This window comes from Homarus americanus, unplaced genomic scaffold (assembly GCF_018991925.1).
Source record: "Homarus americanus isolate GMGI-L3 unplaced genomic scaffold, GMGI_Hamer_2.0 scaffold39155, whole genome shotgun sequence".
NCBI lineage: Eukaryota > Metazoa > Arthropoda > Malacostraca > Decapoda > Nephropidae > Homarus > Homarus americanus.
Genome location: NW_024737042.1, coordinates 14,882,637 through 14,907,339, shown reverse-complemented (window position 1 = coordinate 14,907,339; position 24,703 = coordinate 14,882,637). Strand labels below are relative to the sequence as shown.

General features: G+C 36.8%; 1 protein-coding gene across 1 annotated transcript in view; it reads right to left on the bottom strand.

Annotated features, from left to right (window-relative positions):
- Positions 1 to 2,919: 2,919 nt before the first annotated feature.
- LOC121872528 (WASH complex subunit 1-like) overlaps positions 2,920 to 24,703 on the bottom strand; it is a 96,973-nt gene continuing 75,189 nt past the window's right edge. The window contains exons 5-11 of the mRNA XM_042375312.1: positions 23,145 to 23,299; positions 19,727 to 19,778; positions 15,388 to 15,505; positions 12,279 to 12,679; positions 9,893 to 10,021; positions 9,665 to 9,736; positions 2,920 to 4,834 (exon numbers count right to left, since the gene is read on the bottom strand). Of these exons, the coding sequence (XP_042231246.1) occupies positions 4,664 to 4,834; positions 9,665 to 9,736; positions 9,893 to 10,021; positions 12,279 to 12,679; positions 15,388 to 15,505; positions 19,727 to 19,778; positions 23,145 to 23,299 (1,098 nt within the window). The 3' untranslated portion in view covers positions 2,920 to 4,663. The remainder of the gene's footprint in view (positions 4,835 to 9,664; positions 9,737 to 9,892; positions 10,022 to 12,278; positions 12,680 to 15,387; positions 15,506 to 19,726; positions 19,779 to 23,144; positions 23,300 to 24,703) is intronic.

Genomic DNA, 24,703 nt, shown 5'->3' with positions numbered 1-24,703 from the left:
TATGTAGAGAATTGACGATGTTTTTCACATGTACACATTTATATGCGTTGGCGTTCCCAATCTATTTTGTTATTTCTTTACCATTAATGGTTAGCTACTAATATTGTTCCATTCATTAACATTAAATAACATTACTTAAAACATACATATTAATTTTTTTTAACATTAATTTTACTGCAGCTACAACAAGGGTCTTATTTTCTTCAGTTTCTTGTGTAGAACCATCGTAACGGACCCACGGGTGTAAACACTCACGTGTGTTTTAATAATCTACGTATTATTAATGAATTGCATTGTTCATTTTGCATATATAAACATTAATTTAATCAAATACATATTCAGTAATAAACAATAATGAATCTTTTGTACATATTCTTAAGATAAATGACGCAGTTTCCTTGAGGGCGCAAGTATACATTTTCGTTCCACTATCAGTCTCTTTTTTTTCTTTAACATCAGTGGCTACTTTTACTGTACATTAAATAACATTAATTAAAACAAAAATATTTTTTTACATTAATTTTACAGCAGCACAACCAGGGTCTTATTTTCTTCAGTTTCAGATGGATAACTAACATTAAGGGTGTAAACACGACAACAACAATAGCGTCCCATCTCCTCTTGTGTGATATTATTATTGATTTATATTGTATAAGGTGCATTCATAAACAATATTTAAAGAATATAGTTTGCATTTTTCATTAATTGTATTGTTTGGGGGGAAAAGAGGGTAAAAACCCACACAAAAGTTATGAAAAGGTCACACTGGGGAATGCGTCATTATTATTGCTTTATTTTAATGGTAATTAATTATTCGCGACACGATGATTCTCCTTACACTGCAATATTGGAGACCACATTACAGTCGTTATTCGAGGCTTTACTGTACCTTTATTGGAAATTTGAGAAAAATCTAAAATTTTACCACGTGCTTAAATGAGAAAGTCAGTCTACAGTATTTCATTGATGACCAAGTGAACTTAGTCATATACAGTATACTGTATTTGGAAGTGTCATTAGAAATCACCAAATCCCAAACTATTAGCCTGAGATATGAAGTTTATTGTCTTGCAATTAAATGATACTTCAGTTCATTTTGCACTGGTGATACAAAACTCCTGGGACAAGCATCTGTCAAGGGGATGGATTGGACTTGGGGGCAGACAGTGTACGGTAGCTGTCACGAAGACCTGATTTCACAATTCTTTGACAGCAGTTTTTTGGGGGTTGAGTTGTTCATTATTAAGAAATTAATGTTCCCAGTATAGTAGGCTCTCACCAATAACGACTTCCACAATAACATTTTCGACAATAACGGTAAGTTACAATAGATACTCATTTTCGACAATAACGTCTGGATTCTCTTGAATAATGGAGATTTTGCGGGAAGCGTCCGTGCGCATCAATGATAGCATTTGTTTGCCGCCATGTTGATGACGTAGTTGTCCGCTCCGCCTCACTCTCACACAGGCTCCGTGGAATATAGTGCTGCGCTCACGTGGAGATTTTCGCCTCTATAACCAGTGGTTGTGGGGGCTGGGGAAGGTGGAGGGAGTGATTTGCCACCTGAACACCCGGGAACTTTTAAAGTGATTAAGAAAAAAGACCTCAATGCTAAGAGACAAAGCCACAAGAAGTGTGCCTACTCGGTCAAGGATAAAGAACAGATTGTTGAGCTCATTGAAAGTGGTGCACGGAACATTGATATTGTGAGGAAATTTAACTGTTCTGAGTCTACAGAGCGAAAAATTAAGAGGAACTTAGAGGAGACCAAGAAGAGTATTGCGCTGGCTAAGAAATATTTCAGTAGTGATGGAAATGCGAGGCGAGCTATAAATGATAAAGGTGACAGAAACAGGTTGTTTGTGATAACAGAGCATTTTCTTGTGAAATGGTTAGCTTTTAGAATGAAAGACAGTGCAAGTCTTAGCGGCCCTCAGATACGGAACAATCATCACACCAAGCACACCTCAAAAACTCCCCCAAGCTAAGTGTTATATTACTCAAACTCTTTATTTTGATGATTGAATAACAATTCTTTTTATTTCAGCGAACAAAAAGTGTTAGGAGGGCTTCTTAGGGGAAAAATTGGGTGAAATTCTTGGGGCGGTGGCACCAATAAACCCTTTTTACATGTATTTTAATGTCACACAAATAACGTTTTCGCTAATAACGGCGTTTTTCAGGCACCTATTAAACGTTATTGGCGAGAGCCTGCTGTACTTTATATTTCGAAGATATATACATTACCAATACAAACTAAATAGAGCCTTAAATTATAACATCACATACCTGTATAACATTTAATTAAAGGAATATGTTGGGGAACTAAACCAAAGACGTCAAACACACGAATGTCTTAAAATCTTGTGCACCATAGTGTAAAATTAACTTTGCAAGCATTTCATTCATTCAATCATATTCTTCTCTTATAAAGGCAAATTTTTTTTTGTCTATGTTTAAACACTTATTAGACAGGATGTCTCATAGACTGTGCACCATAGAAAAATTATTGTTCTCTCTCTTTTCTTTTCCAGGTGGAAAAAAATAAGGGGTACAGTAAAGTGGACCATTTTGAATGGCCACCAAGATCTCCGGAGGACCTCACACTTTTTTATTTCTTCCTCTGGGAGTCACCTTAAATTTATAGCCTACCAAGAGCTCAGTGGCTATTTGATTGTTCCTCATTGCCCAATCTTTGTTGATTTGTTACGATTCCCTCGCCCGAAAAAGAAAAAAAAGAGAACATTAACTTTCTTTTGGTGCACCCTGTATTTCCTAACTTTGTGTTGTGTCATTTACCATGCTTTACTCTTGATTGCTTTTGTAACACAGTATGTTTAAACACAGGTAGAGTATTCAAATGTGACTTAATGGGAGAAGAATACTGTATAAGGAATGAGTCAAGTATTAGCAATGTTTTGATGTGTGTAGCATATACAGTAAATCAAGTGGGATGAGAAAGACAGGAGCAAAAAAAAAAAAATGCAAATGTAGTGAAATGGTTATGAATTTCCATAAATTTGTTTGGAGTCAAGGTAAGTGGAGGGAGTTTTACAAAAGCCAGCCTGTTTCTTCAGCGAAGTCACGATAATTCACGAAATACAAATTTGCATTCTTAAATTCGTGGGTAACTATTACTACCTCTGTTTTTTTACATTTTGCGGTCAAATATTCACAATATGCGGCCGAGCGCTGACTGCCGCAGTGTTTATTTACATAAGAAACCATAAATGTGTTAAAAATATAATTTAATTGCTCTAATTTAACTTAAAATAAAGAAAAGAAAATAAGAAAAATGAGAAGTGGGAAATGAAATGTTTGTGGGAGGCAAGGCACCCCCCCCCCCCCGGTTCTAGAGCCCTCGGCACCCCTACCACCTCTGACCTCATTTATATAACACTACACAATTCCCATATTATTTAGGTTCATTTGGTACCACCGGGTTTATGAAACATTATCGTAAAGTATTAAATTAAAAAATAAATAAAAATATTCCCACACTCAACCTCAGATGAGCTTATGGTAATAAATTGCTGGTATTTTTGACATAGTGTGGTCACAGCCTGCCTGTCTCCATGTTAGTGAATTGGCATAACCCACAGGAAATTATGAGAAAGGAAGGAGGAGCTGTTTATATAATATAACTACTTTTTGTACAATATCTATGTGTTACTGTATTTTTTATGTATTATGTGCGATGTTTAGTGTTTATTAAAGCTGTTTTGTAACAGTTTATGGGTATTTCTTGGCCTCTGGAACCAAACTAATTATTTTCTTTTGAATTCAACTAATTTGCGATCTGATATTTCACAATGTCTTCTGGTACGTAACCACAAATTATTGAGACTCCACTGTAAAACACGGACTAACTTGGTTTACAAAAAGTGTACAGACATTCCCCAGGTTATGGATGACGCGGACCCCAAATTTCCGACTTTACGGATATTCTTCCATAAGTCCTATTTAAAATGAGTGCCAAATAAGGTAATTCCCAGACCGAGTGGGGAAATTTCCAACCATGCCCCACCTTTGAGCACTGTTATGTTATGGTTATTTTTTAACTTTATGTAACGTTTTTATGAGTTCCATACACACACAATCCTACATACAGTCTGTGTGTGGAGGTGGGAAGATCCATGGCTCAGCACCATTGCTAGAGATGCTATTACGTTGATAAGGCAAGCACCAGGGGCTTTCATTAATGCTATTTATATATTGTACTTTTATTATTGGTGTTTATATTACCATAATCTTAAGTTTTAATGTTACAGTGTACAGTTAAACCTACTTTTAGGTGTGAATCTAGTGATCTGAACAGTTTTCACAGCCTATCTGGCAACCCCCAGGTCCCAAGCATGCCAGATAAATGGTCCCATACCTGTATAGTACAATAAATGTATATAAATTATGTGTACAAAGTGTGTTCAATGATTACCTATGGAAGGGTCACTTCTGGCTTATGGATAGCCTCCAGGAACAGAACCCATCCATAACCCAGGGAGTGTCTGTACTTCATACCTTGATTAAAGTTCTGAAGGCACACAATTATTTTGTCATGTCGCTTTGACTTTTGATATATCATTAAGAAATACTCAAATATATATTTCTAAATTTAATCTAGGAAATATGAGCTGCTGATATGTGTCATGAACAATAACATTCATTCCCAGTCACCATCACTGCCATCTGCTTCATTGTCCATAGCTTCAGGGGTTAGAGGAGGTGGTGGTATAATAGCTGACATTTTCTCCATGGTTGTTGTATCTCCACTGCTTTTTGCTGCTTTTGAATCTGTGACACAGTTTCCATCTTTCTGAACACCAGATATGCCCTGTAAAGATATACTGTACTGTACTGTATATACAGATATGTTTTCTTTTGCCCATAATTACAGCGACTCTGTTAAAGTGGCGTATCTTAAAATGTCATGAATTATTTTTCAGTTTTATTTCACAACAAAAGAAGGATGTAATATTTTTGAAACCAATAGACCCACAACTGGTTCCTACACTACATTAATTAAATGAAAAAAAAGGAAAAATTCAGACAAAATTCTAGGAATGATTATGGATTTACACTTAGTTAGCTTGAATGAGTGTCTACCTTAGAAAACTTATCTTTCCCTCGTAAATTTTCTCACTTTCAAATAGTGTACAGTTGTACAGCATATAAAAAAATTTTACTGTATAGATAATGTTACATAATAAATTTCTTATGTAATCCAGAGTGGTTCATGACTACTACATCAGGTATAAATAAACTACAATATGTACTGGATGTTGTGGTGCTAATTAATGAATAATAACTCTGGCCTAAGGTTAAAAATGCTTTGAAAGCATCTGAGGTGTATGTAGGATAGATGATTAGTGGGTCACATACTTTTGACCTGACTTGACCTGATCTGTTGTTATGTCACCCATTTTTTTATAAGTTCTTCTTTTGTTTGTGGTGAAGGTGGTGTATGGATTAATGGATCCCATGTTATTGACTTGACCTGATGTTATGTAAGGTCACTCATTGTATACAGTATTAGCCTCTCTCAGTCCCTATAAATTCAGTTGCCTCTGAAGATGTCTTGAATAAAGACAAAAGCTAAGATGCTCCAGTGTAGTTAGTTGACCGAGAGGTAGCAGTGAACAACTCATGCTCAATTTAGCGGAAATTTTGATTTAACGAACAAGGGTGGCTTAAATTTGTTCGTTAAATCGAGAATATATACAGTGGTCCCTCGGTTAACGAACACAATTCGTTCCAGAAGGTCGTTCGTTAACTGAAAATTTCGTTACCCGAAACCATTGTGTCAATGGGATTTTGGGTAATTGGTTCCAGCTCACCGAAAATTACATACAAAGTAAAAATAAATGCAGTAAAGTACACTTACTTTAAGGTGTGAATGTAGAAGGCTCCTGGTTGATGATGATGATGATGGGAATTAGAAGTGGGGGTGGAGCAGAAGGGAGAAGAGAAGGAAATGTGGGTGGAAGAGAAATCACCCCATGCTTCATGCCGTCATTTCACCCATAAAATTTTAAGTTCACTAGGTGTAATTCAAGATTATTTTCTTTAAATCTACACTGAACTGCACTATATATTGTCAATATGTAAAATAAATTTCAGAATGACCAACAATTGTACTGTAAAAACATAAAAATAGTTTATGTTCAAGAGAGTCTCAAGCAAAATGTTACCTCCACTGAGCAGACACAAACTGACGCCATGCTGGGTGATTCAAGTGGCTGTTTGGCACACTAAAAACTAGTTTCCTGTACTTCAATTATGTTAAATAATTGTTAAAATGACTAAAAAATTTAATATAAAACTTGGAAAATTATTGAATAATACAGCCTTCTTGATATTTACTCAAATGGGAATGAATTTAAGCCCTAGAACCGAGGGATGGATATATATATATATATATATATATATATATATATATATATATATATATATATATATATATATATATATATATATATATATATATATTACCCCGCTTAACGCGCTTTCACTTAACGCGTTTTCGCATATACGCGGTGCCTTGCCAAAGCTGAACTTTCACTTAACGCGGCATTTTTCATCATATATGCCATTTTTCATCATATACGCGGTGAGTGTCCGGCTCCAGAGCTATTTTTAGATTCGCACCACCCCCCACCCGCCACCCTGCCTGACTGCCTGTTTTAGCTCATAAAATTCATACAAATTACCCAGCCAGAATATAGTTTACATTGCTGGAATTCTTATAATTTGGTGATCATTTTGAATATAAACAACATATTTTTTGCATTAAACATACAATTTTTAGATAAAATGTTTAATCTGAGTAAGTATGTTATCTTTTGTCCAAAATATATGACATTTATATTCAAAATATTCCTGGTCTTACAAGGAATCCAGCAATGTCAATTATATTATCCTAACTTTAGTTTGAGGTATTATTTATTAAAATTTAGTGGTTATCCCACACATCTCCTTGGGACGGTTGGTGGGGGGTGGGGGGGAGGGAGGGACCAACCGACCGACCATCTGTTACCCGGTGAAGAATTATTTTTTTTTAACTGAAGATATTTGTTTTAGCTCATAAAATTCATACAAATTACCCGGTCAGAATATAATTTACATTGCTGGAATTCTTATAATTTGGTGATCATTTTGAATATAAACAACATATTTTTTGCATTAAACATACAATTTTTAGATAAAATGTTTAATCTGAGTAAGTATGTTATCTTTTGTCCAAAATATATGACATTTATATTCAAAATATTCCTGGTCTTACAAGGAATCCAGCAATGTCAATTATATTATCCTAACTTTAATCTGAGGTATTATTTAATACTGAATGGAGGATTGGTGGGGGGTGGGGGGAGGGTTGGGACTGACCGCGCGGTTGGAAGAGGGGGGGAGGCAAGGTGGGGTACTTTGATTGACAGATAGTGTTGAAGAATATATTTTTTTTTTTATTAACTGTAGATATTTGTTTTAGCTCATAAAATTCATACAAATTATCCGGCCAGAATATAATTTACATTGCTGGAATTCTTATAATTTGGTGATCATTTTGAATATAAACAACATATTTTTTGCATTAAACATACAATTTTTAGATAAAATGTTTAATCTGAGTAAGTATGTTATCTTTTGTGAAAAATATATGACATTTATATTCAAAATATTCCTGGTCTTACAAGGAATCCAGCAATGTCAATTATATTTTCCTAACTTTAGTTTGAGGTTATCCCACACATCTCCTTGGGACGGTTGGTGGGGGGTGGGGGGGGGAGGGAGGGACCGACCGACCATCTGTTAGCTGGCTGTGTACTGTAGTGTGAGAGGGGGAGGGAGTTGAGTCCATTATTTGAATGGACATTAACTTGGCGACTGTATTTCTCTTAAGTATTAATTGTGTGCATGTACCATCATAAAATTAAGATGTTATTTTTACTACAACATAGTTATTTGTCGTCAAAAAGTGGAGTTTGGGGGTCGGGCTGGGTTCTATTGGAATTAATCCCATATGTTCTGTTATTCACTTAACGCGGTTTTCACTTAACGCGGGACCCTCTGGGTTCAATTGACCGCGTTAAGTGGGGTACAACTGTATATATATATATATATATATATATATATATATATATATATATATATATATATATATATATATATATATATATATATATATATATATATATATATATATATATATATATATATATATATATATATACATATATATATATATGTACAGTAGTGTAAACACTAGTAACTCACTTAAGCGTCTGTTATTTAACTGGAACTAATGTCGGTGTGAGTAAAATTTTTCCATTTAGTACTTCAAATAGATTTACCGATTTATTTGTTTATTTATTTATTTATAATATACTGTAATATATTAAACACACTGCAAGTATTTTCTTTAATTTATATACTTGTTTTGCAAAAAAGGGAGGCTACCATTATACCTGGTAGGTGAAGTTGACCACACAGTTATGGTGATCATTAAGGACCAAACTCCGAATCCATGATGTGACTTGTGTTCATCATTCTCATCCAAAATTTACCAGTGTCGGTAGTTTCAAGAATTAACGCAGTCATTTACTGAATATTCTTTGTAAAAAAATAAATTTTAAATGAAGTATTTATAGGAGATAAGTATTATGATCAGTAAATATACAGATATGCATTACAGTGAGTTCTGCTATAACGCGTGTTTTGGTGACGCGAATTTGCTCTAACGCGATTTATGAATTAGGAACGATATTTGTATAACGCGAACGCTTGTTTGCTATAACGCGATTTTTGCTTGCTATTTCTCCAATTTTGTGGTATTAATTGTGAATATGGTAAAGAAGAATATCTCCAAGAAGCGTTCTGGTGATAGAATTCCCGGTGATGATCGTAAAAGAAAGGATATAACACTTGAAGAGAAGCTCGATGTTATCAACCTCAAAATCACCCTTCTCCCCCATCAAGTTACATTCATATTTTTTCAAGGTAAAGTGTTACATTTACTGTATGATTTCATTATTAGATATGAATGTAACATTTATTTAGACTGTGCTATCCTTTGTGTTAGGCTAACTACTAAATTTTTTCGATTTCGAGTAATCTGCACCTAACCCTATTTTCTCCATAAGCCGTTATTCCTATTACGCGATTTTCTATAACACGATATTTTACAAGAACACAATTATCGCGTTATAGCAGAACTACCTGTACTGACCACCTCGAACACAAGACGGCTAAAAATAGCCACAGGCGGTCACAGTCAAGGTCACTTTCCCTTTCTTGTCACTGGCAAATAGCAGCTGTGTTTATTACCGGGGTATATTGTTCTTTTACGGTATGTTAGACAGGTTTATAATACATTTTTATTATTTTAATATACCAGTAATCTTAATTTTAATCCAGCTTCCCAAAAGTAAGTTTCAGTATAAAATAATTAGTGGTAGGACCTTGTGAGTGGTTTACGATGTTTCCATCACCACTCTTGACACGCTATACCGCTAAACCGCAATATTTAAGAGGTAAGAATGTTATATCTGGTGCTTAAGATGACCCCCTAACTTTGGGCCGATTTTTTATGGTTCAAATTCCGTCTTATAGGCCGAGATATACGGTAATAATAAAATTATGACCAGCTAACAAAAGTCTCACTTACTTTTCGTCTCTGTAAGAGTCGGTTAAACAAATCGCCCATGAGGTCACCTGCTGGAGCTGCTACTGCTGTTGTCTGCAACATACAGTATTACATGAATATTTACTAACTCATAACTTCAAGATTATTTCAGCTACAAGTTCAATATTACATTTAAAAGCATTAGAACTAAAAAAAAAAAAATTTGATAATGAAGTAAATCCTTGGGAAAGAAATTTTAACATACAGTACCTCTTTCTTTTTGGTTTCTTTTCTACGATCCTTACTGTTCCTTAGTTTGGCTTTTCCAGCACCTCCTGCTGCCTGAATAGCTTTCATCAAGTCACTCCGAGCATCTGGTGCCACAACAGTAGGTACAACCTGACATGAAAATAAGTCTTATTGCAATAAATCAGAAGAATATGTTGAGGGCTCAACCTGTTAAAATAGATCCAACAAATTTCTCACATTATAAAACGAAAAAGCTTCTACCTAGCTTGCTGCATTTGTCCCATTCCATTAATTTGGAAATGAAGTGAAGTTTATTTACGTACACATTACTGTATACTGTATATAAAAAGATATAACTGGTAGATATTTCATGCTTATTAATCATTTGTGTATGGGATCCCTCTCTAGTGAATAAAATTGTCTGATGTTAGCCAAATAAAATATCAAAAGTGGCGTCCTCATGGTGAAGGGATTACCCGGTAACACTTTCACAAACTGAGGATGAATATTTCATAAACCCCTTACCTAAGTTGACAGGCTGATCCCAAAAATAAATTTTGTCATCAATTTGGTATTTTGTGGTAGTGTGTTTGTCTGAGCAAGTGTATGTTGATGACTGTCAGAAGAAGAATAAAATGCCACTACTGTAATTTAGTTTTCATTAGACTCTACAAAATGGCTTTGTAAGTGGTTATGTACAGTAGGTGTTCTTTCTCTTTCGTTTAGAAATATTACAAACATTCATTTTTCAGTAAATACAAATAAAATACCACATTTTATGACTGAAAATAATTCCACAATACTGTATTGCAAATAGTTGTAAACTTTTTCACTTGGGTTGGCAGAAGAAACAGCCCCTCAGTTCACCTTGTGGGCGGTACAGTCTCATCCAAGCGTACCTTAACTCTCCCAGCCAGCTATTGCTGCACTGCCAGCTTCAGATGTATGAACTTGAATCTGTTACTTCAAACCTTTAGATTCATCCGTGTCGGTTTCATGTTCTGGTTGGTACTGAGAAAGTTTCAAACATCTGAAGCAGGCAGTACAGCAATAGCTGGCTGGGAGAGTTAACGAGCTTTTGGGTGAGATTGTACCACGAAGGAGTTTGCAAATCTTAAGCAAGTGGCCTGTGAGACATAACTGGTGCCAAGTACTGCACCTACTAAAGAGAGCCTCTGGGAGGTCTTACAGAGCTTTTGAGCAATAGTAACACAGTGAGTGGGATGACTACACCTAGACTGCAGGAGTGTGGCTGCCTCCACAAACCCCTGATGCTGCAAAAATCAAAACAGTGTGTAATATGAAGGAAGTAAACAAATTAATTAAAAAAAAAAGAGAGAAGGAAGAGGGCCTGGGCATGATAGATGATAACAAATTGTTGTTTGAGGAACATATGCAATATGGAGGAACATATGCACGATGGAGTGAACAAGACAAACCACTTAACAGATCTGATCCACCGAACATTCCTGCAGCACTGGGCTAGGAAACTGTGGTGGCTGTCAAAGCCCTGGATATTCAAAACAGGATGTCGTGGTTGGTAAATGGTGCACAAAATGTAAAGCACTCAGTACATTCTCAAAGCCATGGTTTGTGAGAAATTATTGTACTGTACTACCCACTGATGTTATAATTTCACATGCAAAAAATAATGGATTTCATATTACAGGTACAGTACTTAACATTACACCATCCAAGCTAGATTCTCTTGCGTAAGAGTTGTGAACCTATTAGTGAAGGATGTGAGGGCACCAAGTGTGAGCTCTTTTAAGTCTAGGCTTTATTAACATTGGAACATTTACTGACCCCTTATAACAGACAAGATATCTTTCCTGTGGATTGTCCATTAACTGATTAATCTGTTAAAAGAGGTCATTATAACATTGTGCAGGCTATAGAGATGTGTTGCAAGCAGTGTCAATGCTACAGGACCGCTTCCTTGGGTAACTTTATTGGCTCTGCAGATGTTATTATGATTTTTTATACATAAAACAAAGATGTTAACACAAACACAGTAACACATGAAAATTAATTTAATAAATTTGTGTTGCTAGAGGAAGCAGCATTGCAAGGGATAGTGTCGAGGCCAGGCGAAAGGCATATGGGGTAGTTCTATAAACTATTTTGCTGTACAGTATAGCATTCTTATGCACTATAACTTAAGTTTTTTAAGTATACCAAAATCCTGTACTATTTTGAACCTTAAGCTGTACATTATAAGACTTAGGTATGTCTCAGAGTCACTTCTCCTAACTCCTTATTTCCCCTTAGACCCAGTCCTTGCCAACCATAGTGTTGCCACCCGCAGGAGAACTCTAGAATGTAACCCACGCAATTAGTGCAGAATTACAGTACATATACTGTGTTATGTAGAAAGATCCAAAGATTTACTTTTAAATGCACATACCTCTGGTGCTGATTGATTTCTAGACTCCCCAGATGCAGGGGGTGGGGGTGGAGGTGGTGGTGGAGGTGGTGGTGGTGGAGGTGGTGGTGGTCCTGCTGTAGATGGAGTTGGAGCTACAGCACTGCTGTTAACTGATGGAGGTGATGGTGGTGGATGGGATAAATTTGAAGTACTGTTGGAGGCTATTGGCGGTGGAGGAGGGGGAGCACTTGTGCTTGTCAGGGGAGGTGGTGGTGGTGGAGGTTCAGGAGAAGCATGAGCCACAGAGGTTATATCTGTGTTATCTAAGCTGAAAGTTGGTAGGTCAGGCATCCCAAAGGATGGAGCTATGGCCGGTCCTATATCAGCATCATAGAGAAGATCATTTGCAACACCTGTAAATAAAAAATTCCATTTCATTGCTGAAGTTTATCCTGGATGTGCAAAATGGTTGACTTAGGTCATCTGAGAAACAGTACAGTATTAGGAAGAATCAAAGAAATTCCTCTTTTTCTTACATCTGATAGTACTTCTGAAGACGATGATTACGGATCTGTTGTCTGCAATTTGATATCTGTATAATTACTTGTACAAATGACATCTCAAAAAATTTAATTACTTGTCTAACGCTAATTACTCGCTGCCTATGGTTTTTTAAAAGGTTGCTTTTTGGTGTTTATGCAATTTTTTTTTTTTAATATATTTACTGTATTGTATTACCACAGAGGGTTCATGGGAGTGAGCCTATTACAGTCAACCCTCACTTTACGCGGTCCCACATTCCGCGTTTCTACGTTTACGCGGTGCCCTGCAAGAACCCAGGATGCTCACATTCCGCGGTGGGTGTACCCCTTTACACAGGTGAAGTATAATTTTTTTATTTAGCTCATAAAATTCATACAAATTATCCAGCCAGAATATAATTTACATTGCTGGAATTCTTACAATTTGATGATCATTTTGAGTATAAACATCATAGATTTTGCATTAGACATACAAATTTTAGATATAGTGTCATCTTTTGTGCAAAATATATGATATTTATATTCAAAATATTCCTGGTCTTACAAGGAATCCAGCAATGTCAATTATATTATCCTAACTTTAGTCTGATTTATTATTTATTACTAAAAAGGTAAACAGTCTGGTATTCCCACACATTTATGTAGTAGGGACTGTTGGTGGGGGGTGGGGGGGTGGGAGGGACCGGCGACCGACCATCTGTTACCCTGTGAAGAATATTTTTTTTTTATTAACTGAAGATTTTTATTTTAGCTCATAAAATTCATACAAATTACCCGGCCAGAATATAATTTACATTGCTGGAATTCTTACAATTTGATGATCATTTTGAATATAAACATCATATATTTTGCATTAGACATAAAATTTTTAGATATAATGTTCACTCTGAGTAAATATGTTATCTTTTGTGCAAAATATATGACATTTATATTCAAAATATTCCTGGTCTTACAAGGAATCCAGCAATGTCAATTATATTATCCTAACTTTAATCTGAGGTATTATTTAATACTAAATGTTAAAATCTAGTTTTTTCACCCACTCTTTCTCTTGAAGGGAGGGTTGGTGGGAGGTGGGGGGGAGGGTTGGGACGGACTGACCATCTGGCTGGTTGGAAGAGGGGGGGAGGCAAGGTGGGGTACTTAGATTGACAGATAGTGTCGTGAAGAATATTTTTTTTTTTTATTAACTGAAGACATTTGTTTTAGCTCATAAAATTCATACAAATTACCCAGCCAGAATATAATTTACATTGCTGGAATTCTTACAATTTGATGATCATTTTGAATATAAACATCATAGATTTTGCATTAGACATACAAATTTTAGATGTAATGATTGCTCTGAGTAAATATGTTATCTTTTGTGAAAAATATATGACATTTACATTCAAAATATTCCTGGTCTTACAAGGAATCCAGCAATGTCAATTATATTATCCTAACTTTAGTTTGAGGTATTATTTATTACTATACCTGGTTTTCCCCCCAAAATTTCTCAGAGGGAAGAGCCAGCAGTGTAGTGTGAGAAGAGGGGGAGGGAGTCGTGTCCATTATTTGAATGGACATTAACTTGGCGACTGTATTTCTCTATTTCTCTTAAGTATTAATTGTGTGCATGTACCATCATAAAATTAAGATGTTATTTTTACTAGAACATAGGTATTGTGTTGGAAAAAGTGGAGTTTGGGGGTCAGCTGGTCTCAATTTCATTTAATCCCATATGTTATGTTATTCACTTTACGCGTTTCTCACTTTCCGCGGTACCCTGTGGGTTACATTAACCGCGTAAAGTGAGGGTTGACTGTATATTTCATTTTTATCATCACCATGCTTAATTTTTAGATATCCAACACAATTACTTGTTTGCCACACTTCAGAACTCCCCCATTGTATGGTGATACAGTAAAACCTCGATTAACCGCCCACATATGGGGGGAAGGGGCCGACGGATAATCCAAAAGGTCGGTTAATAGTAAATAAAATCTACGGAGATAAAACATACATTTTCAAAGTACCTATCTCATTTAAGTCCCTCTATTTATTTTTGTTCATTTGCCATTCATATTTCAATAGTATTCACTTTAAAACATTAACCACTTTAGTAAATAAATATGAACCAGCACAGAAACCGTGAATAAAAAATGGAAAAGTCAAAGAACATATTGCATCACGAAAATTGTGACCAAGTCCCAGGTTGATGATCTGACTTTCTGCCTCATTTACACACAATTGCAGGGTCTCAATTATTTCTCTTGCTACTGATTTTTTTTTCATTTTTGCATTTCTTTATGGTTTATTATTATTATTATTATTATTATTATTATTATTATTATTATTATCATTATCATTATTATTACATTATCGCCTTTAGGCTGATGTGGGTCAGTGACCTGTGCCGGGTGGGCTAATCGAAAAGGGGAGGTTCGGGATCGGTTAATCCGAAAGTCGGTTAATCGAGGTTTTACTGTACAGTACAGTACATACATAAATGGAAACTTTGAATGTGGAATTAAATTACTAGTGCAATGATCCATCTCAGTGGTTTCTTCATCATGAAGTTTGATTTGATCCTGTGATACATAATTACAGTAGCTGTAACTCTCAAGACTGACCGGGGCCAAGTGACGGCAACTCCATAGGAAGGTCCAAATCGGGGAGGTCTGACAGGTCTGGAAGATATTGGTATTCATCTTTTGCCATGAGTCCCATCTGATCTCCTTCCTAAGGATGAAGAAATTATTTATTAATGTTAAAGAAACCAGTAAAACAAATTAAATCTGCAGAAACTAGAATTGATTTTGTAAATTAAATATGCCCCATTAATTCAAAAATCAGTAAAGAATTAAAATATAAAATCAAATCAAGAAGAGATGCATATAAAAAAAACTCAAAATTACAATTGGAGTACACTGAATACCTTTTGTTTAGTCTTCTAGTAAACATGGGCAACAGATTCAAATTTATAAATTTCAAACAACTTTTTTAGACAAATGTTTTATTATCAGCAAAGACAGATCATTTACTGTCATCTACTATAAGCAAACAAAACTATTAAAAAAAAAAGGATGACAACATTACAAGAAGTGTTGTTGGGGCATCTTAAAAGATTGGTCCTGAGTTGGTAGTGTCTGATCTACTCCTGGAGCCTTCACCACGTGTGCCAGACACCACACCAAGGGGATCCAACACCATATACTTCTTGTATCTTAGAGAGAGAAAAATTACAGAATTATCCTAAAATCCCATCTTATGACAGTTCCTGGATTGAAGAGCCCAACTCTGTGTTCGTAAGTCTACAGGTTGAAGGCTGAAACCCCCAACTCTAGTGGCTGGCAGACATGGGGCTTAAGACACTGGAAAGACACAAAGCTGAAGCCATAGCCAGCCATTTAAAGTCATTAAGCTGAAGCTAAGACTTTTCAAGCTACAGCAAGCGTGGTTCCACCATGCTTGCCCCGGTATCGTTTCTCTGTGGATGTCGGTCACACGAGAATAACCCGTTATAAATACCAGTACCTCCTTCTTTCCTCCACACAGCCAAACTGTGGAATGCTCTGCCTTCTTCTGTGTTTCCATGCTCTTACAATCTGTCTCACTTTAAAAAAGCTGGTTTTCCGGCATCTTACGTGGTGTAGTTAATACAGTACAGTATCTCTCTAGTTCGGCATTCTGTGGTCCGGAAACTCCGAACGATTTTAGTTTGTCCAATAGGTAGATAGGCAGCTTTTTTTTTTTTTTTTTTTTTTATCTGAATTATTATTATTATTATTACAGGAGTATTAAATTTTGCCCCTCAGGCCCCAATGTGGGTCAGTGACCTATGCCGGGTGGGCTAATCCTTAAAAAAAAAAAAAGCTGGGAAATTAAGGTTTGTTTACATCCGCAGTTCGGCTGCTCTCTCTCTCTCTGCTTGTCTATACAGAGTACAACATTTAACCCTTCAATATATATGAGCAGTAAATAAGTGTTGCTTTCATATTCTTATGTAGAGTAATGACGATATATTTTCACATGTGCACTTACATCGAGCAGTCTCACTTTTTTTTACCATTAATGGTTAGCTACTTATATTGTTCCATTTATTAACATTAAATAACATTACAGGTACAAACAACCATATTTTTTTTACATTAATTTTACTACAGCTAAATCAGGGTCTTATTTTCTTCAGTTTTATATGTAGAACCAATCAGTCACTGGTTTTGTAAGCTTTAACATAAACAATGCGACGGCTCTCGTCTCCTCTAATATTCCACGTATTAATAAATTGTATTGTTAATTTTGCACACATTAATTCAATAAAACAAATTCAGAAACATTAATTAAAATATATATGAACAGTAAATAAGTGTTGCTTTCATATTCTTATGTAAGTAATGACGATATGTTTTCACCTTACATACGATCTCTCTTTTTTTCTTTACCATTATCGTTAGCTACTTCTATTGTTCCATTTATTAACATTAAATAACATTACTTAAAACAACCATATTAATTTTACTACAGCTACAACCAGGTCTTATTTTCTTCAGTTTTATATGTAGAACCAGTCAGTCACTGGTTTTGTAATCACAATGATTTCCATGCGTGTCAATTAATGAATTGTACCAATTTTACATTATTAATTCAATTGACATTCAGTAATAAACAACAAGACATAACAATAATGAATCTTTTGTACATAAGAGAAATGACGCTGTTTACACGATTATGCACGTCGTCTGCACATTGGCGGGCCGTTCAAACCCGTCGAAATTCAAGTTTCCGCCATCAAATTTTTTATTTATTTATTTTTTTGTGTGTTCCAATAAAATACGTTAAGAATTAAAAACTCGCGAAATTTGAGAACCTACTATACGACATTTAACCCTTCAATATGTCTTCAAAGAGACCATGATGCAGAGAAAGTGGTGCTAGTGCTTCCAGGCATAAGCACAAGTCACTATCTATCCAGGAAAAGGGTGAATTTCCATGGTCCGGCACCAGTCAGGTCCCGAGGTTGCCGGACTAGAGAGGTACAACCTGTATAACCTTTTTTTTCTATATTTACAATTTCTTTCCGCTCTTTTTTTTTTCGCCCCCCAGGCTCCGTTGTGGGTCGTTTGACCTGTGCCTGGGTGGGCTAATTCCCGTAAAAAAAAAATATATATAATACACAGTACTTGTACTGCCTTACATATTGATGGGAATACATTCTAAGTTGCAGAAAGACTTTGAGATAAGTTGACTTATTTTAAGCTGAGTATTCTTGGGGTAAGTTTTGATTCCCCATATAGACTGTAAGAGGTTGCTTATAGTAACTACATATAGTACAGTACAGCTCCTCCCCGACTTACGATGGGGTTAGGGACTGACATCCAGGTCGTAAGTCGAAATGGTCGTAAGTCAGAAATGCTTAAATAATACATAGAAAATCTAAAATGGATGTCTCTTTTTCTTCTCACCACCACAAAACACTAACTTTTAAGCTTGCCAGCCATTTTAAAGTGAATTACAGATGAAAATTTTGTCTGTGTACCGACTTTGGGACTCGAAAATACGTAAGTTGACCAAATTTTGATACGACTGAGGCAGGTCGTAAGTGCGGGTGGACGTAAGTCGAGTAGGTCGTAAATTGGGGAGGAGCTGTATATATCTTTATAGATTTTATTTTCTTCATTGTTTTACTTTATTTTATTCATGTTTTATCATCATTTAATTCCTTCATTTATTTTATTCATTACTCAAAACAAATCAGTAATGCAAAAAAATCTACTAAATATACATAATGATATATAAGCAAGAATTTACAGTTACAGAGAAGCATTTTAATAAATTATATTAAGATTTTCAAATGTGTTGTCAGTCAACCAACAGCACCTGGGGGTGGAGAGGCAGGTAGGGAGAGTTGGCACTTGTCTAAGGTTCAGGTCAGGTCATTGTGAGAACTGACCAAATGAAATAGGAGGGATCAGCTGTGATGTCACTGAGGCTGTAGCATGCATCTGGGCTTTCCTACCAGGTCAGGTCATTGTGTAAACAGAAAATCAGGGATCAGCTCAAATGTGATGTTACAATATGGACATTGGTCAGTGTGTCTGTGTAAAAAATGGCTTCCTGGAACCAAATTCAGCTTCAGTACCATGTCTGGTGGCGTGAACTCATTAGTCATACCTTCCCATCACACTCATGTTTATAAGAGATTAAAAGCAAAAAGTTATTATGTTACAAAGCCCATATGTATCATACACTTCACCCAGTTAAACTTTAAGCCAAAATTTCAGAGTCAATCCTCCACCCAAACCCATATTAACATTGCCTAATGAGGAGAGTAAATAAGTCACCTAATCCGGCTCAGGCAACCCTGAAATAACAGCCTCTAATCAAGCCAGATATTGAGGACAGTGTACAAAGGCGACTGTGATAACACAACCTACTGCCTCTAACCTCAGTTGGGAATTTTTGTCTTGAGATTCTCTCCTAACAAACATTAGTGTGATGGATGGTGTGACTAATCAATGAATTACTGTACTTACAATCACTGTAGCTGAGGATTTACCTGATTCAATCAACAGACTTACCCAGTAATGAGTTGTATAAAGTCTGAAAAACAATCATCCTACTTACATTTCCATACCCAGTAATCAACATCTCGTGTATTGTGTACCTACCTACTTATCATCCTTAGTCTGGCCATATCCACATAAGGCTAAATAGTGCTTAATGTCTCATAAAGAACCTAAATAAAAATGATGAAATTATGAAACAGGGAATGCGTACCTCAATAAACTTGTATGAAAGAAAAATATATTGTAATTACAAGTCAACCATTCACTTTTTTAACTAACTCGTACATATATTACCTTGTAACACAATGAACCCACACCTCCACAACTCCCAATCAACTTTTAAGTGTTAAATTTCTAGAGTTCATTTCCTTTGCCAGTGAGACAAACAACTCACTCTCACTTTAAAACTGAAGTAGTCTTGTGTAATATCAGCTTTTACAACATAACTCTTAAAAGAAAAGATAAAAAGTCAGATTAACATACCAATACATTAATTTTTTCTTAAAATTTTCAAGTGATGTGAAGTATACAGAATATTCTTGGCAAGTTTTCACACAGAAGAGCAATGAACATATGAAAATAAAAGGACTGAAAGACTGAGAAAGATAAACTACAAGAAATCCTGACAAGAATAGAAGAAGAGCAGTCTAGTGAGTGGAAACGGATCATGTGCTTAGTGGAGTAAAGTGAAATAACTGAAGAAAAACAATAAAGATGACAAAATTAATATACTCTAATGTATTAATCCTATAATATAATACTAGAACATTTATTCATTTACCTGAATACAGTACACCGCTACGCAGCTTTTTTACGCAGTTTACGCGGTACCCCGTCAACGATGCTCACCACGCGCGGTATTTCTTACACGGACAGCGGCTGGCGGTCATCTCGCGCCGCGCCATTTTTGGATTCAAACCTCCCGCCGTCTCTCCTGCCATCCCGCCATGTTGGGTAAGCGGCGCAAGTAGGTGGCGCAGTTTATGTCTTTGTTGCGTTATCAGTGACGTCATATGACGTATCGGACTGTGATTGGGCCAAGCATCCTTACCTCCCTCCCCCGCTAGCTGTGATTGGTTTAATGTAATATGAGGTGCCCCGCCGAGGGAGCGTTCAAGCCCGTTGACCAACCCGCATCAGTTACACCCCTCCCGGCTACACCGTGTATATCGGTATCTATTGTTCCATAAGAATGGCTTCCATCGGACCATCACCACCACCACAAAGAAACCTTACATTACCTGGACCCAGCCGCCCTAGGCCAAAGAAGATACAACGTGCCCTAAGCTACAAAATTAAATACAAGATCATCCAAGAGTTGGAGACAGGAACAAGACAGGTTGGTCTCGCGCGCCAGCATGGTATTAACGAATCTGCGATCCGGACAATCAAGAAAAATGCAGCCAAGATAAAAGAACACATGAACATCACAAAGTCTACAGGTGCTTCTATGATCAAGTATTGCCACAACCAGGTGCGTCTCAAGACGGAGAAATTACTTGTGAGCTACTTGATTCGTCAGGCAAGACGGAACATAGCGGTGGACACGCGCTCAGTTAAGGAGTACGCACGTGAACTGTATGCTACAGTGTCACGTAAGATGGGAATTGCAGAGCCCAAACCCTTCAATGCTTCCTCTGGGTGGTTGCAGAGGTTAAACAAGATCACCAACATTAACATTGGTGGTGAAGAAGTGAGTGCTGACCGTGTTGCGGCTAGGGATTTTCCTCCGTTTTTACGTGAGATTATGGAGGAAGGACAGTACACCGAAGACCAGGTGTTTAACATGGACGAATCTGGTCTTTTTTGGAAAAAGCTACCTTCCAAGATCTTCGTTGTCAAGACTGCCAGCAAGTGTCGGGGCCGGAAGTTGCAGAAGGAGCACATCACCGTCCTGTTTACCAACAATGCCTCCGGTACCAGTAAGCTCAAGTTATCGGTGATCCACACAGCACACAAGCCGCACGCCTACAAGAGCATGGACATGACCAAGCTAAATGTCCACTGGCTGACCGCACGTAAGGCATGGATGTTCTCTACACTGTCCCTCTCCTGGTTTGATGACTGTTTCGTTCCCGACGTCAAGAAATTCTGTGAGCAACAGACTGTTCCATTCAAGATTTTGTTGCTGCTTGACAACGCACCAGGACACTCGCCCCTACTGTTGGATCGTCACCCCAACGTAAAAGTGGTCTTCCTTCCTCCCAACACTACGCCATTAATCCAGCCCATGGACCAAGAATTAATCTGCAATGTGAAAGCTGCATTCTCTGCAAAGAAGTTTAAGCTCCTGAACGACTATACCAACACCAAGGATGAGTTACGTAACCTGGGTGACACCGATAGCAAGAGCGAAGAGGACAAGGAACAACAGTTGGCAGAGCAAGAAGTATTTGTGAAACACTTTTGGAAAAAATTCAAGGTCAAGAAAGCTGTGGACTTCTTGGTGGAGGCATGGGATCAGCTGTCTGTAGCAAAGGTTCGTCACGCATGGAGACATGTGTTGCAAGGTATTCCAGGTGGGAGACAGAGTCAATCTGTGCCTGGTGAGGTTCAGACTGTTGCAGTAGCAGTGGACCTTGCCAGAGAAGCTGCGCAGAGTGTTACAGCTAAAGGCTTCTCCGAGACCACCAACGACAACATTATGGAGGTGTTAAGGGATCCTGATGTGATTGCCGACGAGATGTTAGATGATGATGATGTCAGTGAAGAGGCAGGTGGTGCGTCATCCCAAGAAGAATGCAAGTTATCGCATGGTAATGTTAGGGGTGCCATTGAGTGTGTAGAGAAACTGAAGCTCATCCTTTCCGATGACCCTGACGATAACCAGTATGAAGTCTTCACTACCCAGCTGTTGCAGACTATGGAGCCCTACATCAAGGTGTATCACGACAACATCAACACTAGCCGTCAACAAAGCATTACCGAGTTCTTCGCCCGCAACCCGTCACAGCCAGCCCAAGCCAGTGATAGTGACAGAGACAGTGATGGTGACTTTGAGGGATTTATCAGTGAGTCACTGATAAATGAGTATGACAGTGATGATGACTCACCTGAGGGCCAGTAGCCTGCCCTCTGCCTCGGAACCAGCCTCCATTCCCGTACGCCAACCCATTTCTTCTACTAATGTAAGTGTTAAGCCTAACCTTGATTTTTTCTAACCTAACCTACAGTATATTATTCTCTTATTGATTGTTCTCTTCTATATTATGTGTGTGTGCATACACCATCATAAAGTTAAGATGTTATTTTTACTAAAATGTACGTATTGTGTCGGGAAAAAGTGGAGTTTGGGGGTCGGCCCGTTCTCTATTTCAATTAATCCCATATGTTGTTCACTTTACGCGTTTCTCGCTTTATGCGGGCCTCCGTGGGTTCAATTGACCGGGTAAAGCGAGGGTTCACCGTACATTAATGAACTACATGCTGACTTACTACTCAGCAATGGTAATTATAAAGTAGTCCAAACAATGATTACGTGGAATGTAAATAACAAACATAAGAGCAAAGCGTTACCCTCTTGACGAGCAATGAGCATGTGAAATGACGAAGAAGGGATATAATTAACAGTGACCAGCTCAGTGACCTCACGTTTGTTGTTTTGTATTATGGCAATTTTAGTAATGTGTGATTGTTGTGCCAATGTCTATGATAGTTCTAGGTTGTAATGTCTTTTGACTTTGTAATATTCTTCTTTCTATTATTCAGTGCCTGTGTAATTAATATATTGCAATAAAAGTTGTATGTATACCTGTACAGTACATATTTTTTTTTCATAACAGCTACAGTATAATATATCCAAGTCAACTTACGGATTGTGAGTTGTATTGAAGAGCAGCAGTGATGAGACAGAGGAGAGGTAAGGCGGTAATCTACCTAACCCATCTTCTTGGTTTGTATCCTCGAGTCCCTCCACTTTGAGTGATGCTCCGTGCCGTTCACGTACGTGATAGAACTGTAGTTTCTCCTGAAGATTACACAAATTGGATGATTTTACTAAAGTCCTATAATTTAGTGTTTTCCTTTACAGTTACTAAGGAAAATTATGTTTTATTTAATTTCAGTAGAACAGCATTTTCCTCACTGTTAAAAGGTCAATATTAAATAATGAAAGTTTGGACAAATAGGGGTTTAATTCATAAATACTGTACAGCATGCTAAAAATACACAATATGGTTCAATATTCATAAAAAAACAAATGTCTACAAGCTCCATATGCAATAAGTAAATTTATCTCATTCAAATTCTGGGAAGAAAAGAATTACCCCAGTTAATGTTGGGGAAGTGTACAGGTACCTGAAAATTGTGAGTTATCCAAATGACATAAATCAAAGTGGGGAAATCAAAGTCAATTTTCCCATAAGAATTAATTGAATAAGAGGTGATGCATTCCTAATATGTATTCCAATCTCACCATTTATATTTTACTTTTTATCCTAACCTTTCTTTTGTTAATTTCTTTCAGCTTTTCCAATTTATCATTTCTGCCACTAATCAGCTTACTAGTCATTTGCACCAAGCATGGGCAACCTTTCCTCAGTCATGGGCTGCATTATGATTAAGGTACAGGTATTTTTATGCAGGCCTACCCTACAAAATGTATATCCTACCTAACCCAAAAGTAATGTTAATATTGTATTAGCATGGACAGTGAAACAGTTTATCGTTACATCCACCTTACGTTATTTTCAGTTTACAATCACAGTCGACCCTCGTTAATTCGGACCCCTTTAATCCGGATTTCGGATAAATCGTACGAAATCTGAACTGTCCATATAAAATTTCTGGTTCTGGGATTGTCCCAGTTGCAATTGGGGTTGCAATTTCAAATTCTGTGTCACTACTAAGAAATAACAAAGTCCCTGGTGCACTCTAAGATTAAGAGAAAACGGACGACTCAGGCGTCCTGAAGTGAGAGAAAACGGACTCCTATGACGGGGCACTCAAATAAACATACACATAGTTGTATAATGCAATATTAACTCCTAAATCGGTTAATTCGGACAATCGGCTAAAACGGACACCTTCCTATTAGTCCGTTTTAACGAGGGTCGACTGCAGTCTTTTTTCCCATTCATGAAACAAGTCCATCATAAAAAATTTAAAGTACTGGTAGTTCTGCTATAACGCGATAATTGTGTTCTTGTAAAATATCGTGTTATAGAAAATCGCGTAATAGAAATAACAGGGCTTATGGAGAAAATAGGGTTAGGTGCAGATTACTCGAAATCGAAAAAATTTAGTAGTTAGCCTAACACAAAGGATAGCACAGTCTAAATAAATGTTACATTCATATCTAATAATGAAATCATACAGTAAATGTAACACTTTACCTTGAAAAAATATGAATATAACTTGATGGGGGAGAATG